Below are 17,427 nucleotides of genomic sequence, written 5' to 3'. Positions count from 1 at the left end.
CAGGTAACAGATGGCGAGGACACCAGGCACCATAGGAGTGTCTGGCACACGCTCCCACAGTACGGTATACCTTCAGGATCCATAAGCACAAGGGCAGGAGCCTCGAGGAATTGGACAGGTGTGGTTCAACCAAGTGTGGAGGATGACATAAACCACACACAGGAGGACAGAGAACCTCTAACGGACATGAGAGGGTGTGGCAGGAAATGGTGCTGATGTTGCCATCATCTGAATATCATCAGATGCGCATCCTATGAGAAGTTTATCCCGCGATAGACGAAATCCGCGAAGTAGTCAGCTTTATTTTTTACCTTTATTATACATGTTGTAAGGCCGTAAAACCCCTAACCACACACTTTTATACACTTTTCTCAGACAGGCATTAACATTTTCTCACATTTCTCTCTGATTTAAACACTCTCAAAGTTTCGCGGATTTAAAAAATAAGCCCGAACATGTTTAACAAATTTCATTTGAATGATCAATCCACAAGGTCCTCTGAGACACTGCACGGAGGAGATTGATTGACAAGGTGTACAGTACAGTCCCTCAGCTTAATGAGGACGCAGAACACAATGCGCGGTCATACTGCACGCTGTAAAAAAAAAAGCAACAAAAAAAAAAAATCCGCGAAAGGTGAACGGCGATATAGCGAGGGACGACTGTATAGCGATAGGTTCTCCTCTGGCGTCGATGGTGGGACGTGTCAGGACGTGTCCTTACATGGAGAGTGTCTTTAACTTTCACACTCATTCATTCATTCATTCATACGCCGATGGCACGGCCTCGTCTTGCCCAAGGACACGTTGAAATGGGCCGGGAAACAAACCGCTGACGTTAGCGACTGGAAGGGTTTATGCATCGCACTGGATTGTTGCGTCGCTGCTGTTAATAAAGTAAAGAAGTTAAGTAACAGGTACAGCAAAGGTAGAACCTCAATGTTGACAACAGGGTCTCCTGGGTGAAAGTCCTGTGTTTGTTTATTGGGGCCGTGTAGTGTTGCTAGCCAGGGAGACGGATGGCTGGTTAGCTAACGAGGTAGCATGTACTTCTTCAGAGCAGCAAAGTTGTCAAACTTGACTAATTTACTCTGGTTCTCTACGCTTTATAATGTTAGAATTATGTGATTTCTGCTCTTTAAACCACGTCAGCTGCTCTGTCCGTTGGATAATAACACCGATGTGCATCTGTTGGAGTTAGCTAAGCGTGTCATGCAGTCGCTAAAGGCTTCGAGGGGCAGCATTTGAGCAGTTAAGTGCGGGAATCGGCGGAGTAAATCATGAGAAGGTCAGTTGGTGACAATTTTTCTAACAAGATGGTCAATTGTAACAACCTCTTTATTTATTATTTTACAGGGACAATACACACTGATCTACAGTACAACTGTAAGTGAGCCAGAGTTAGCCAAAGAGGCTAATTTCCATCTTCTGTCCCTGGCCAGTTTTTTTTTCTATGGCAGCCTAAAAATACATTTAAAAATTCAAGATGGATATATAAAACACTAGAGGCACATAATACATAAACACCAAACAAGACAAATACACATTTACACCAAATAGTCAGGCAGGACAAACAGCACATTAATGCGTGCACACCTGATGGGCAACAAGCTATTCCCTGAGGCTGTTTGAATGTTTTATATGTTTTTTTTTGTTCGTATGTGTAATGGCAAATCATTCCATGAGTTTGCTGATTTAATGGAAAATCCAGATTTGCTAAAAGAGCTTCATCTAAGTAAAATGACACAGTCATAGAGATAGTGTGTCTGCCACTTAGAGTGTGTTGTTTGATGATCAAATCACTTCTCATGTCTCCAGCCCATCTGCCGCCTGGTGAAGCTTTACTTCCACCTGCTGTCCGGTCGGGCCTGTGGTGTGTGTGCAGGGTGCTGCTGCCCTGGCTGTGCACCCATGGGAGGAATGGTGTTTCTTCTCCCCTGCTGTTCAGTCAGCACGCTCGCTGGGCGAGCAGAGAGCAGCTTAATGCAGAGCCTCAGACGCCAACTCAACAACTTAACTGCTTCGACATTGGTGGGATGGTGCAAACTGTGCAAACCTTTGGCAGGGTGTCAAAAGTCCCCGGGCACAAGCCAGGGTATGATCCCCTATGTATGTATCAGCCTATTGCACATATGGTGTGTGGACAAAGTGTGTGTGTTTATGTGTGTGTGTTGGTGTGAGAGAGAGGGAGTCTGTGTGCCAACAATGGTGAGCCGTGTTGGCATGTAGTGCACGGAGACAGGTGGCTGGAAAGGAGGAGGCAGAGAATAAAAGAGAGACGTGTTATTGGTTGACAGAGAGATGCAAAGCGCTTGAAGATGGAGACGAGCGATGCTTCCACTCAGCTTTATTGTTTGAAGGAGCGCTTGTTTCCTTCCACGCATTTATTTGTGTATCTAATCATTCTGAGACGACAGTTTATTGTCACGTTTTGGGGCCTTTTCATGCATTTATCAGACTGACAGTAGAAATGAACTTGGCCTCTGGGTGTGATCAGTTACCACGGTTAGCAGACAATAATGTTCACAGCAGAATGTAATGGGACACACACACCGTCCATGTCGCTCTGCGGTAACACAACACACTACACACTAGGGATGCCGTGACAACTAGTTTGGTCGAAGCCAACGTGAAGGAACTTGTTGTTCTCCCGTACGGTTCTACGGGGGAAGAACGTCGTCTTGTACTCTGATGACGCTCCACTGTGAACAATGGAGGAGCGCTAGGTCACGCTAGCTGTTAGCATCTGCTCGGCTACATAACGAAGCTAATGTTGCAGAGATGCGTTCAAGCTCTGTTCAGCTAAATTAGAATTGTGCAAATACACATTTTCACCTTGTGCAATGACTATATGCTTTTTGCTTATGGTTTATCACAGAGGTTTAGTTGTCTGTCAGTAGGATTTGTGAATAACTTAGTTTGTAAATATGGTTTTCTCGCAAGATGAAAGAACAGATCATGGTAATAACTCATACGTCCATTTCTACATCACTTTGAAAGTATTTGTAGTTGTCATCCTGTGTTTGTTGTAAAAATATGTCAATAACTTAATATTTGTAGCCTTTACTTTGACCAGATAAGCAAACTAGATCTGAAACTATTTTCATCATTGATTACCAATGCCGATATTTTCTCAATCATAATCACAATTCCCAGTGCCCCATGGGACATTTTCCCATTTTCACTGTCGCATTAGACACAATTTAAGAAGCACAAACCGTGAGATATATGGCGTTCTTTCTTGAAAAGTCACTCAAATTATGTATATATCATCAAAATGGCATCAGATACATGTCATGTTGATTGATTAACCTTCTTTCTAGCAGCATTTATTGTGGTCTAGTTAAAATTGTTTTAGATTTTCATGAAATTACATTGATGGTAACTTTGCAGCCATCTGTGCACAGAACCGCGTGGACAGATATTTTCCATATTGTATCTCTTGATGCATAAACACGGCTGAGAGGTTGAAACAGGTTTGTCCACTCGAGTTACAGTCGGTCCTGTAAGTGAAGATGGCCGTCCTTGTGTTTGACTCTCCTCCTACCGAACTCGCACTAAATGCATCTCCCGTTGTCCTTCCCCGACACTCGACACCCAAGAGAAGTTTTCAGTGTTGTGAACTGGAAGAGTGAAGTCAAAACGTCCCATCACTGTGCTTTGCATCCGCACAAACGCAACTCCAGCACAGGTGAGTTCCTGCCGGCTGGATTTGACCCAACGGTCCTGAGCTGGAGCAACGTACCGAGTCCACAGCAGCTCCATTCACAAAACTGATTCTTATGCTTTTGATTGTCACCTCCAGCAGGAGAATCATGCGTTGGCGTGCCTGTGTGTGGGTGAGAGTGCACCTCTGTGTCTGTCCACGGCTAATCCGACATCCTGCTGCAGCAAACTCTTTCATATTTTAGGCGGCCGGCATGGCTGCATGCTCGGAGAGCTCTCGTGGTCGCTCATAACTTCCCAAAGACCTTTTATTGCCTGTTTTATACCGCCACTGGCTTCCTCACTCACTACTCTTAGGGTCCTCTAGAGATAACGCAGCTGAGTGCATCGCCCTCAGCACTCTGCCTTCTCCTCCCAGAGACTCGGTGAGGGGAACAGTTCCTCAGTATTACGGCTTTTGTACGCTGTGTTTGGATAACAGTCAACAGGAGTACCAGTACACACTCTGCTGAGTACATCGCGGCCCCTCAGCAGACAGCCGGGTGACATCTATTTAGTTTTTGGCGAGATTGAACGAGGTGTCCTTTACGCCGACTTGGAGGCGATTGCCTGAACACGTCGCTGCTTTTGTTTGAGGTTGAATGAAGTGTGTTTTTACGGTCACAGCAGTGGTTGTTACAGACACACCCGGCACTTTGAGTGCACATCTTTAGTACGAAATTACAGTAATGATGACAGTACAAATAGGCTGAATAGTATAAATGAGGATTCATGTTAGAATAAAGAATAAATATGCATATTTATTAAAATGCCACTGAAGTTATGAAATGTTTTTTTCTTTAATTAATCCAGTTCCAACAGGATGGAAAACTTACTGCAGCACTCAGTTGGTTTATTCTAAAGTGTCATCCAGTGACAACCGGTTGAGTTTTAAACTGCACTAATAAGCTCTTTCATTAATGACCCGTATCAAGATAAACTTCATAGAAGGAATCCAGTTTGGAGATGACAAGCAGTGAACGTCTAAGATCAGCAGCTGAGTCTGAAGAAATGTAATTACATTTTAATAACATAACAAATGTATGGAGAGTTGTACGAAGACACACACACACACACACACGCGCGCGTGCACATACAATATGCAAGCTCTTCATCCTGAATGTTATCTTGTTGTGTGTTTTTTTGTAGGAGCCGGTTGTAAAGGTAGAGAATGAGGCCAGTGAAGGGATGGGCCGAGTGGATGAAGGAGTAGAGGAGTTCTTCACCAAGAAAATCATCCCTGACTATGCACTGTGAGTTCAACACACACACGCACACACACACACATTCTCTCTTCGCTAATTATCCACTTAAAACGGCAGTAAACTGGGAAAGAAATCCTTCTCTACTAATTGATATCAATTGTCTCGGGGACGGGGCCGAGGGCGCCGCGAGACTTCTCACAGTATTTTAAACTTATTGTGTGTTTTTCACCCCATTAGAACAAGCTGCCACGTTTACATGGCAGCTTTTATGTTTCGCTTTCCAACAAATTAGAAAGAGAAAATCAATAAGCATCAAAATCAGCATCACTAACGAGCGCAACGTTGCAACAGCTGCAACCACAGACTCCCATGCACCCATGCACCCATGCACCCATGCACCCATGCCTTCACACTACCTCTCTCTCTCTAATCCTAACCTTAACCCACGCCAAATTTCAGCCTTCCAGTTCAATCTGTGGCATGCTGCGGCTCATGACAACCAGCAACCGCTCCCAAGTTGCTGGTTGTCATCGAAGCAAAACCCACTTTAGAGCTCGAGAGTTTTTATTGAGCGTCAGCGATGAAAAGTTTGAAATTTCAATAACGACCATCCACTGTAACAGGTGAGCGCATCCCTTTTTTTCGCAACCAGAAGGCAAAACGTCTCCGGAAAACTGCTGAAATAAAAGTGTACCGTCTGTAACATGTAACATGTAACATGTTTGTGATTTCCTCGTAGCTGTGTGTGTGTGTAGAGTGCATGCTGAATGTTTTTGTCGTGTTGAACAAACCCCGTGTCCCTTCAGTGTGACGCCACATGAACACACACCCCTTGTCTGAGTTCTGCGTCTTCTGTTCCAGTCTCTGAACAGAGAGATTACCATGGTTGTACTTCTTAAGACGGCACCAGGTCGGACTCATTTATTCCCCCTTTTTGGTGCCTCCCTCCCTTTGGGGTCTTTTCTGCTCAACAGCAGTGGTCGTTAGCTCGCCGTGTGACAAAATAATCCCAATCCAAATGGTCCCTCGCCTCGCTAATCATCTCAAGCATCGTCTCATGATGAGCAGCAGGTGGCTGCATAGAGACGGCAGCTCTCATGCTCATTAATGCAGGTCTACCTGACCTTATTCCTGATGTAATAAACAATAAGATGCATTGCAGGATGACAATTATCTTTAATGTGTCGCGGGGACCTTTAAACATTTCCATCTTCACCCTCTGTGGACTCCAGCTTAACGTAGCCGAAGTTAAATAGATCCAAGTGGAAGTTATAACAGATTTCACAGCCCAAACCTCAATCCTCTGATTCCACCTGTACTGTAAGAGGAAAAAAGACAAAGATTTAAAGCCTAAAAACTCCTCCGTCCCCAACCAGTGTGGACAGCAGCCGGGGTTCAATCGCCAGCATGTCGGATGGATTTATATGACATACTTATGCATGACTTCTGGTCTTCATAAGTTAATATATATTCCTCCCCCTCCCTCACAGCTAACTAGCTACTCTACTGGCATCAAAACAGGAAGTGGTAGAGCCCGCCCCTTGCTTGCCATTACGAGCTCCTGCTCCTCAAATGGCGCTAAGAAGTTGAGAATATGTGAACTTTTCATGGGCATCAAATGCAATAAATGGTGCAAGAGAGAAGCGCCGCCGCGTCTCGGCGTGCTCAGCTCAGACGGACGTCACATCACGGCCGTCTGGCCGCTTCTCCTGACCAGCTGTCCAGCCTCTGCTGAAGCAGGAACAGGAACAGGAAGTGTCCTGGTGCGGTTGGCTGTTTGCATGACCCTCCTTGTTGTGAACCTGAACTGAGCATGTGTCTTGAGTCCTGTAGCAGTAGTCGTAGTACTGAGTGTCTCTTCTTGTCTGTTGCTCTTTCTGCTGTCTCCCTGTTGCAGAAAAGGCCGGTGGGAGGAGTCAATCCCTGCCCAAGCCACTCCCTCAGAGTCAAGCTCCACCCCCTCAGCCTCAACCCCCTTTTCCTCTTCGTCTGACAATATCACCCCCTCCCTCACCCCCACCACCACTGTCACCTCCCCCTCCGTCCCATCTATTGACACATCCCTCACCTCCACTGATGTCTCACCCCTCTCCACATCCCCCTCCCCCCCCGCCCCCTCTTCTGTCCCCACCACCGCGCTTCCCACCAAAAACATCAAGAAAAAGTTTGGCGACTTCTTTGCCTTCAAGAAGGCTCGAGCCGGCCGAGCCGCAAAGCCAGGAGGGGGAGAGGGAGGAGGAGGAGGAGGAGGAGGAGAGGGGGTGAAGGTCAAAAGGACCTCCATTGCAGACCTCATTCGACCCCTCCGCGAGGCCAAAGAGAGGGAGAGGGAGAGGGAGAGAGAGAAGGGCAGAGGGGCAAGGTCAGTGGAGGATGCTAACGTTTCTAATGATGCCGCCACCACAGAAGGAGCCGTCGTCACCGGCCACCATCTTGCAGGCGTTGCCAGGGGACCGACGGCGCCTGCCAAGACATTAACCACGACGGCGCCTTCCAGTGAGACCACTCCCTCTTACCCCACCGTCACCACGAGCCCCGACCCCACCGACACCACCGCCGCCGCCGCCGCCGCCGCCGCCGCCGCCGCCGCCGCCGCCGCCGCCGCCGCCACGCTTTCCAAACTAGAAGAAGAGGCGCTTCCCGTCGCCCCCGGCCCCGCGGCCACCTCCCCTCTGACGGAGCAGGAGCGGGGCGGCGGCGTGCAGGCGAAGGAGGCGAAGTCGGGAGGGAATCCGTACGGAGAGAGGAGACTGAAGGTGACCAAGAGGTCGCTGAGAGAGGGCAAGAGCCAGAGTCTCATCCTGCTGACGGGATTAGAGCCCGAGGACAAGGACGACGCGCACAGCAAGGTCAGTGTGGCGATGCTCGCGGCGTCGCTCTGCTCGCCGCCACCAGAGAGGCTGAGGGTCCGTGAGTCAGCGTCATCAGTGTGTGCACTCTGATTGGCCAACGGGCCAGAGGTTGACCCCGATGGCACTTTGAATGACTGTGCCCTCATTTGCATAATTAGGCAGAAAATGCAGAAAGAAATGTAAAGAAAAGAATACAAACATCTTTCTACGGAAAATAGACGTTGGTAAAAATACGTCAATGAATTCATCAATAATAAATATATGAACTTGAAAGTGATTGTAACTAAATAGTTTAACCTTTTGGAAACCTTACGCGAAAATCCTCCCGCGCCCATTTTAAGTCCCAGCAGGCCCCATTTAGACAATCTTTTGGCATTAAATACTTTCCAAAATATCTTTTAAAAGTGAATTTTATTTTTTTGCAGATATATATTTTTTTCCCAAGACTTTGCTGAACAAATACATACAATAAACACAAGTATTGGAATTAATTTGGAGTTCCTACGACGACTCAAACACAGGAGAAAGGAGGTCTAGAGATAAAATTCAAGTTCAAGTTCACGTCTACCACTCTAAGCCTTTCTTTCGTCCTCCAGAAACATGCTTCTGAGAGCACACCTAGTTTTGAACAGAGGCTTCAGGTGATGCTGCACAGAATGGGCGTGGCCAAAACCCCACCAGCTGACACCAGGGCGAGCCAGGTAAGGTGTTTGTGTGAGTGTTTGTGTGCGCGTGTGTGTCCATCTAGACTGTGGAGGTCTAAAATGTAGCACAGTGATGAAAAGTAAGACACACTGAAATAAGCATGATGATCATTTCGTACATGATGCTCATTTAGAGTCAAACAGACCATAAAGCCGGGGACGCTTTAGGGGCGGGCTTACTGTGATTGACAGGTCACTGCCAGAGAACTATACGGCTTTCAGATTGCTAATATACAAGATGGCGACGACCGACATGTTCAACCTGAGGCTTCAAACCCACAGTCCACAAACCAATGGGTGATGTCACGATGACGACGTCCACTTCTTGTCTTGTCGATGGCCGCCGGGAGTCACATGGTGCTGGTGGAGCGCTGGGTCCACCTTTTTGTAAGGTTTGCTGATCCAGCAGAGAGATGGAGCGGCCCCCTGGAATTAGACCCCCGGCCCTGTTTGCATCGTTGGCTGAATTGGAGCTAACTGCTAAATGAAGGTCCGTCTCTCGGGGAGGACACAATGAAAACACATCGTTTCTGCCATTTTGATTTTGATCCAATAAACCTTCTACCTCTTTGTGCTCTTATGTTTGACTGCACAGACTGCTGGTGAGCGCGCTCACTCCTGCACAGTAGCACTGAAGTCTCTTCCCATTCTGCTGGTGTGAATTAGTTTTTGTAATGTTTTAAAGACACATCATGAGAAGGTGTTGTACTCTTGAGAAGTGGACGTAGTCATTGTTACGTCACTCATTGGTTTGTTGACGGATATATTATTATAGCAGGATGATCCTGTCAATCACCTTTTAGCCCCGCCCCTAAAGCATTCCCTGCTTTATGTCTGTTTGACTCTTACAGACCGTAATGTACTAAATGAACATCATGCTGTATAGAAGAAGACTTGAAACTAGAGATGGAGACATAAACTCATGTTTACAATGTTTACTGAGGGAATACATCAAGAGAGAAGTAGAGTCACTTATATTGACTTCTATACAACCAGAGGAGTCGCCCCAAACACATGAAGCATAGGCTTCTATACAACCAGAGGAGTCGCCCCCTGGTGGTCAGGAGAGAGAATGCAGCTTTAACACATGAAGCATAGACTTCTATACAACCAGAGGAGTCGCCCCCTGGTGGTCAGGAGAGAGAACGCAGCTTTAACACATGAAGCATAGACTTCTATACAACCAGAGGTGTCGCCCCAAACACATGAAGCATAGGCTTCTATACAACCAGAGGAGTTGCCCCCTGGTGGTCAGGAGAGAGAATGCAGCTCGAACACATGAAGCATAGACTTCTATACAACCAGAGGAGTCGCCCCCTAGTGGTCAGGAGAGAGAATGCAGCTCTAACACATGAAGCATAGACTTCTATACAACCAGAGGAGTCGCCCCCTGGTGGGTTCCCCTGAAGGGAGGACTACAGACATTTGAGTTTTACCTTTCAAGTTATTGCTGTTCACACGGGGGAAGGGGATCACAGGAGAACCAGAACCAGGACTGCAGAGGACACGGTCAGACCCCGCTGCAGTAAAATGAGAGGTTTTCTAAAGGGAATCTGGGTCTCAGGATCACGACCACTTTAGTCCACAGGGGGGCGCCAGAAACACCACTACATGAAAGCTCCTTGTAGTCGACTGATGCTGTTTTCAACCTGTGTGATCGTCTGTTTTATGACCTTGGAGGTACAATTGCATCACAACCGATAGCACGGACAAAACAACCAACACAAGATGTCATAATTCATCCTTTAATTTGTTCCGTGGTAAATACTTGTGTTTTATTACTTTAAGCTCATGTGTAAAATACTTCCTGCGTGCTTGTTTTTAACAAGTAGGAATAGTTCATGTATTAATGTTTAATGTGTCTGTTGCAGAATAAAGACGAGGAGCTGAGAAAGGCCAACTCTGAAGGTGAGTGTTCTTGTTTACTTTATTTTCATTTATTGTTTCCCCTGCACAGCCAAACTTTGTTAAAAAGTATGGGAAATAAATTAAACTTTAGCTGTTAGCCGTTGCCGCAATGCTAAGCATATTTGGGAACAAATGGAAACCTTTTTAAAATAATATGTTTTATGAAATATCTTCCCTTCTGACCATGTTAATACTGTCACACTGTATTATAGAGCGTCTGCTGGTTGTATTACAGCAGTAGGATGGTCATGTGTGTGTGTGTGTGTGTCCTCAGGTGCTATCCTGGAGAAGCGTGTCCCTCCTCCCACGCACATGAAGCCCAGAACCATGTCCACGTCATCAGGTATCAGTCTTATGTATAGCCGCAGTATGTCAGCCGTAGCAGAGTCTGGAAGAAGAAGCTAACCCGTGGCTGCTTTGACCCGCCGGTTTGCAGCAGACCCCAGGTATCCCATGAGAACCCTGGACCCGATCCGGCCAGACCCGCCCCTCCACCCGAAGCCCGTCCTCCACGAGCGCCCCGTCGGGCCGCTGCCGCCCAAACCCGCCGTCGCGGCCAAGCCTCCGCTCCCCACCCCGGCTTCACCCGCGGGAGCAGGAGCGGGAGCTCGGCCCTCCTCTGCTCCTCCTGCCGGCGGCTCGGCGGGGAGAGTCCAGCTCAGACCGCCTCAGGACGGGGCGGCGGCGGAGACCCCGGCGCAGGTAACGCAGCCGCACCTTAATGTTCCCCTCAAACGTTTGAAAACCAACGACCCAAAAGGGTCATGAGTATGTGAGAAAGTCTACGAGAATAGTTCCATTGTGTGCATCTTTACTTCATTGACACATGAATTAATATAGTTAAAACATACAATTAAATAGGTTGAAGATTATGAATATGCAACGTGAATTACATATAGAGTCAAGTGACTGAATGAGGACACAAGATGGCAGCAATGTTTACAGTTTCTTGTAGTTACCGAGACACACAAACACATACTTGTGCTCTACACTGTCCGGTATGAAGGTCGATTTGTGTCTTTTTTAATCGAGCAAATTTCTTGTTTGAAAGTAAATTGTTTCCAAATCTTTGCTCTCAATTCAAAAAAATGCTCTCTCATAAAATAAAAAAATGCTCTAAAAAAAAACATGCAGGTTTTTTTTGAGAGCTTTTTTTTTTATTTATTAAAACTTTTTTTTTTTTAGATTTTTTTTTTTCGTGTTTTATTTTTTTAGATTTTTTTTTTGGAGCGTTTTTTTTACAGTGTTTTAGAGCGTTTTTTTTTTTTAAGAGCGTTTTTTTGTTTTGTTTTTGGAGGGGTTTTTTTTAGAGTGTTTTTTCTTATAGTGTTTTTTTTTATAGTGTTTTTTTTTTTAGAGTGTTTTTTTTTTTTTTTTTAGAGTGTTTTTTTTTTTTTTTTTAGAGCGTTTTTTAGTTTTGAGAGGGTTTATTTTTTTGGAGAGAGCAATTTTTTGATTTGAGAGCAAAGATTTAGAAACAATTTACTGTCCAAAAAGAAATTTGCTCGGTTAAAAAAGACATAATTCTACCTTCATAGTCCAGCTCCACCTCGTGGTCTTTGTGTGGAGCAGTTCTGCTGAACCATCAGCACCCAGAATGCACCTGTGGAAACACCTGTAACCAATGAGAGCAGAAAGAAACAGTAAACAGCATTCAGGTCTGTGGCGTGGACATGAAACCCTGTATTGTGTTTACAGAACACTATTTTAATATAGATTCAGGCGAATAAAAGAAAGATTGTTTTTACAAATCTCTAATCCTCTGTGAACAAATCAGGCTTAAATAATGAGAACGGCTTGAGCAGGAAAACGGAGGGATTTCAATGCTTGTAACGTGTGTGTGTGTGTGTGTGTGTGTGTGTGTGTGTGTGTGTGTGTGTGTGTGTGTGTGTGTGTGTGTGTGTTGGGGCAACAGACTACAATGGGCAGACTGTAGAGGAGCTAATGGGGGATTAAAGGATCGGATGGTTTAACTTTAAACAATGAACAAGGTGCTGCATTTTTACAACGGAGGAGAATCCACTGTGGACTTTTGTTTCCAGTCAATCAGCTGGTTATGGGAGGTATCGAGTGATGATGTCATCGTCTAACGTGGGATGATGAGATTGAGGCAGGACATGAAACCCTTACTGCAGATAATATAGGAAAATTAAAAAATAATAACAATAAATAAAATAATACATATATTAATAATAATACATATAATAACAAATAAAATAATAATAATAAATAAAATAATAAATATAATAATAATAATAATAAATAAAATAATAATAATAAATACAATAATAATAATGAATAAAATAATGAATATAATAATAATATAAATAAATACAAATATTTATAATAATTATATTATTAAAAAATATATATGAATAATTATAAAATAATAATATAAAATAAAATAATAAAGGTACCCTGGTGGAATATAGTATAGTCTGAAGCAATTACAAATAGAAACTTAATAATTAGTAAAAAAAAAGAAGAAAAAAAGACATTGGTTTGGGAATGTGTTGTGAGGGGAGCCATCTGAAGCGCATTAAGGAGGAGTGAAATGTAACTGACTCCTCTCCTCTCCATCCGCAGAATGGGAGCCAGGAGCGTCCTCAGGGCGCCGCCTCGGCGGCGTCCTCCAGGACAGAGCTGCTTCCTCCGGCCCCGACTCCATGGAGATGTCCCGGCTCACAGGATCGCTCTGAGAAAGCACAGTCGGTGACCGACGGTACGTCTCGTTAACACCAAAGCATCCGTCCATTCATATGTGGTCTGGATCCTCCGTATGATAACGGCCCCAAACGTTTACCTTCTCAGGGTCTTCATCACCTTCATCCCCTTTGGTATTTCAAGTTCAAGTTAGGAAGTTAAAATGTAAAAGCCTCTTTAGTAGCTAAAGACAAGTTGATTCAACACATTGAATGTGTGTCTGTGTGTGTCCGTGTGTGTGTCTGTGTGTGCCTCCAGAGAGTCTTCCCAAGCCACGCCCACACTTGAAGCCCCTCCCACAGCGCAGAGCTGTGTCTGTCCATGAGGACGCTCTGGCCATGACACAAGGTGAGGCTTTGCCTTATTATTTAATACTGAGCACAAATAAAACCACAGGTCTGAGAAAGTTTATTAAAGATATTTACACACATGCTAAGCTACATTTCCTGAGCTCAGTTTTCAGTTATAAGTTGCATCAGCTGATAAAGATTCCTCTGAAACAAACATTTTGTTCATACAAACTGATTTATTTTCATGCAAAGTCCGGATTAAACACTAACTCTCAAGCGCCTCGTTTGTCTCCATCGCTCTCAGAGCTGAAGGCAGTGTTACAGAGATCCCCCATCCGTTTTCGTGGCAACAGAGGAGACCTGTCCACCTGCACTGAAGATCCTTCTCGTGGGGGGGAAGCACAAAGAGCTCAGGACGGTGAGAGACGTGTTTATCACGCTCCTAACTTTCCATCTTTCCGATTCTGTGACTCAATGTGTTTCTTTCGCTCTCCATCATCCAGCCGGTGACACGGGGAAACAGAAAGAGACGCTGAAGGCCGAGCAAGGAAGGACGGAGACCCGGACCCCTGGGCGTCCCTCCTCCGAAGCGTCAGCGCCCCGACTCTTCAGTCCGACCGCGGCGCCGTCCGTCCTGGAGAGGCCTCCGGCGCTGACGCAGAGCCTGGAGAAGAAGCCTGCTGGTCCCCCCACCTGGGAGAGAAAAAGCCCCAGCGTGGCCCAAACTGTAGAAAAACTGCCGGTGTCCCCATCACCCCGAGAAAAGAGCCCGAGCACAATCCCACCCTCGTCGCCGGAAAGCCCCAGAGTGAGCCCTCTGACCCACAAGAAGAGCCCCGGCACGGCGGCGGCCTCGGCGGATGTGAGCAACAGCACACAGGAGGGAGGAGAGGCGGTCTCTAAACAGCACACAATGAAGGCAGAGCCAGCAGACCAAAGAACTGAGCCCCCTCTGTCTGAATAACACACACACACACACACACACACACTGAATGACACCAGGAGACCTGGGAGAGAGAGGAGCTAGGGGTCTGTGACATCACTGAGATCAGGAAGTGGGATGGTGTAGGAGGTCTGCTGTGTCCCATGCCAAGCTAAACGGGATGGAGAGCACGCGGCCGGTGCATTTCGTTGTTGCGAGCTTACAGCTAACGTCTGCTCTGCCGGGCGACTGAACACGCACTGCACGAGGCGTCCAGGTGTCCGACACGCAGCACCTGTCTGTATGAGGCATGTATTAGTCGTACGGATCCGAGCGCTGGCTTGTGAGAGCAGCCTGTGCTTTATTTACCACAACAACAAAGCTAACAGGCGTTAGCTGCGGGGCTAGCAACACACCGCGTGTCTTTTTGCGTGTCGACAGCTCATCTTCTGTCTCGGCGATACTGTCGTACTGTCGATGAACCGGCGCCAGACGAGGGGCCGTTCACATGGTGTGTTTTATTTTTACAACAAATTTTAAAGGGAGACGGGCCGAACGCGCGCGCAAAGTCCAGAGCGTTGCGCTAAGCGCTCTCCTAGCATCTATTTTTCAGGGCGCGAATGTGCGGAAATAGTTTTCTGGAGCGCTGCAGCGTCATGTGACGTGATGAGGAACGACCAATCAGAGCTGGCAGATTCTTACGGGAAATTAATAAAGGAGGAGTTAATTAATCATCGTGAAAAAATGCATTCTCTCTCCTGGCCGCCGGGGGGCGACTCCTCTGGTTGTATAGAAGCCTATACAAAATGACTCTACTTCTCTCTTGATTCATTCCCTTAGTAAACACAAGTTTATGTCTCAATCCCTAATCTCAAGTCTTCTTCAATACAGCATGATGTTCATTTAGTACATTATGCTCATTTGGAGTCATACAGACCATAAAGCAGGGCGGCGAGGGCGGGCTTACTGTGATTGACACGATGCTGCCGCTACCAGAGTTGTATACGGTTTCTCTACATCACTCCTCCGCCTTCCAGATACAGTAACTCCCGTTCATTGGTTGTAAAAAAAAAAAGAAGACATCATGGCGACGGCTGTAATCCAAGATGGCGGCAACTAAATCAAACTCCAGGCTTCAAAACATCCGCCCACAAATCAGCGTGTGATGTCGCGAACTCTTGAGTTACATCAGTGAGGTTGCTAAATCACCACAACTCCATCTTCATCATCTTCATCATCTACATTATCGTCATCGCAGCACGCAGAGTTTAGTTGTTTGGTAAATGCACCGGCACGGCTAGCTTGGATGAGATGAAAGCCGCACGGCTAACGGTTTTACCGCGCGTGTTTAGACGCAGCATCACATGTTCATTTAGCCGTCATCCAAAGCGACGTACATTTTTGCTCTATACACCGTGGACACAGCACCGGAAGCTATTAGCATGTGAATGCTAATAGCTTGAAGCTGCAAGACACGCGGCCTTTTTTGAGGGAGACAGCTAGCACACACAGCTAGCTAGCGATGAGCATCAGGAGGTCGGGGAGTCTTCACTGAAGGGCCGGCTCCTCTAATGAAGAGTGGAGTTCATGGTCATGTCACAGACACGTTTACATCACCTGCTTCTACATGTTGTCATCACGACGTGGTGGAGGGGTCACGACCCACCACGAATACTTCTCACTTTGCCTTCTTGACTTGACAAAGACATATTTCATTGTGACTTAGATTTAGGTGATTTATCTACATTTAGACACACGCTCCCATTTATTTGTCAATTGTTTTTTTTTTGGAAAGTGTTTAAATTGTTATGACTTTTTCATTTTCTTTGCATGATGTTTTCAATCCCACTTTTCTTTTCTTTTCATTGGCGGTTGTTGTTTTTTTTGTTGTTGTTGCCCCAAACCGATCACTGTGACGTCCGTCCGCTCTGTCACCTGTTACTGCTGAAGTCCTGCAGTTTAACACGCTTTCTGTCCACGCCATGCACGCATTGTGTAAACTGCATGACCTCCGAACCCGGAGTTCAGTTTACTCATCTCCTGTCAATAATCATGAGTGGGATTGAAAAAGAGGCGCCATGCTCAGGGAGATCACGTGAAGGTGTATCAGGATGTGGTATTTGCCGTAGTCACGTTAGCTCGCTAAGGAACAGGCGGCGGATGTGTGGGTTATTTTTTTCATCAAAGTAGTTCATTGCACTTCATTGCCAAGTCTTTGCACAGGCGAGGAATCTGTTGGGGATTTGAGCGCGACACTAAACTCAGTGCAATAGTACGAGAAGTTACAACAGAAACAATATGAGAGTATGTTAGAGTGAGTGTGTTATTCCTCGTCTCACCGCTCTGCAGCTGCGTGCTGTCGATGCTGAGGCGAGACGGGCGGCCATTTTGGTTTCTGGGCCGGCTGCATGCTTCCATCCAGCACAGAGCCACCGACTCTCACGCTTTCGCCGCGTCACACACGCTGTTTCATGTTTTCACACGCTCACACGCCACACAACCAATATCTCACGGCAAAAAAAAAAAAGTCTGAGGCGCGTTGGTTCATTTTTAAACTCCCCGACTATAGATGGCGCTAAGGAGCGCATCTCTAAACGTATTCGCTGCATAGACATCCTGTTTACCCCGAACTCAGGAGGAGAAGAAAGCCGAGGAAGGAAACAATACCCTTCGACGAGCATTTCCTCGTGTACGAGCTAACCGCTAAACCCAAGGTCTCTCGGGCCCAGCAGGCTCAGTCAGTCCATTCATGATGACCTCATCCCCCTCACCATAGTCGACGCAGTGAGAGGATTTTTACATCCAGCAGACCTTCGAACCGCTCGGTAAAAATTACAAACGTGGGCGAATACGGAGCGACGTCAAACTTCCGGTTTTCATAGGATTTTCTAACTATGCCTGCCAGTTTTTCTTACAAATTCTGCTCTTGCTACGGAGAGGTGAGGCGGCTCCTAACATCTTGATACAGAAATATATACGATTAAAGAAATAAGCCCAACTTTCTGGTTATTTTCTCACAATTTGTATGCAATGAAAACGATGTCAAATCCATCAAGCCGTCCAACATGTCTTGCCTTGTTGAGATGTCTTTCCAGGGACCTTTTGAGAACCTCCCATGGGACAGGAAAGCCCTGCATGC

The 17,427-nt window shown here is 46.2% G+C and overlaps 1 protein-coding gene across 1 annotated transcript in view; it reads left to right on the top strand.

The window, feature by feature from the left end:
* Positions 1 to 17,286, top strand: part of carmil2 (capping protein regulator and myosin 1 linker 2) — a 43,432-nt gene extending 26,146 nt beyond the window's left edge. The window contains exons 32-41 of the mRNA XM_068602491.1: positions 4,854 to 4,957; positions 6,807 to 7,758; positions 8,358 to 8,462; positions 10,337 to 10,373; positions 10,648 to 10,716; positions 10,810 to 11,075; positions 12,960 to 13,095; positions 13,335 to 13,424; positions 13,671 to 13,784; positions 13,870 to 17,286. Of these exons, the coding sequence (XP_068458592.1) occupies positions 4,854 to 4,957; positions 6,807 to 7,758; positions 8,358 to 8,462; positions 10,337 to 10,373; positions 10,648 to 10,716; positions 10,810 to 11,075; positions 12,960 to 13,095; positions 13,335 to 13,424; positions 13,671 to 13,784; positions 13,870 to 14,330 (2,334 nt within the window). The 3' untranslated portion in view covers positions 14,331 to 17,286. The remainder of the gene's footprint in view (positions 1 to 4,853; positions 4,958 to 6,806; positions 7,759 to 8,357; positions 8,463 to 10,336; positions 10,374 to 10,647; positions 10,717 to 10,809; positions 11,076 to 12,959; positions 13,096 to 13,334; positions 13,425 to 13,670; positions 13,785 to 13,869) is intronic.
* Positions 17,287 to 17,427: the final 141 nt, after the last annotated feature.

Source organism: Clinocottus analis, unplaced genomic scaffold (genome assembly GCF_023055335.1).
Source record: "Clinocottus analis isolate CAN_PGR_092001 unplaced genomic scaffold, fCliAna1.0.p SCAF_6, whole genome shotgun sequence".
NCBI classification, from domain to species: Eukaryota; Metazoa; Chordata; class Actinopteri; order Perciformes; family Cottidae; genus Clinocottus; species Clinocottus analis.
This window is presented reverse-complemented; position numbering and strand designations above follow the sequence as displayed.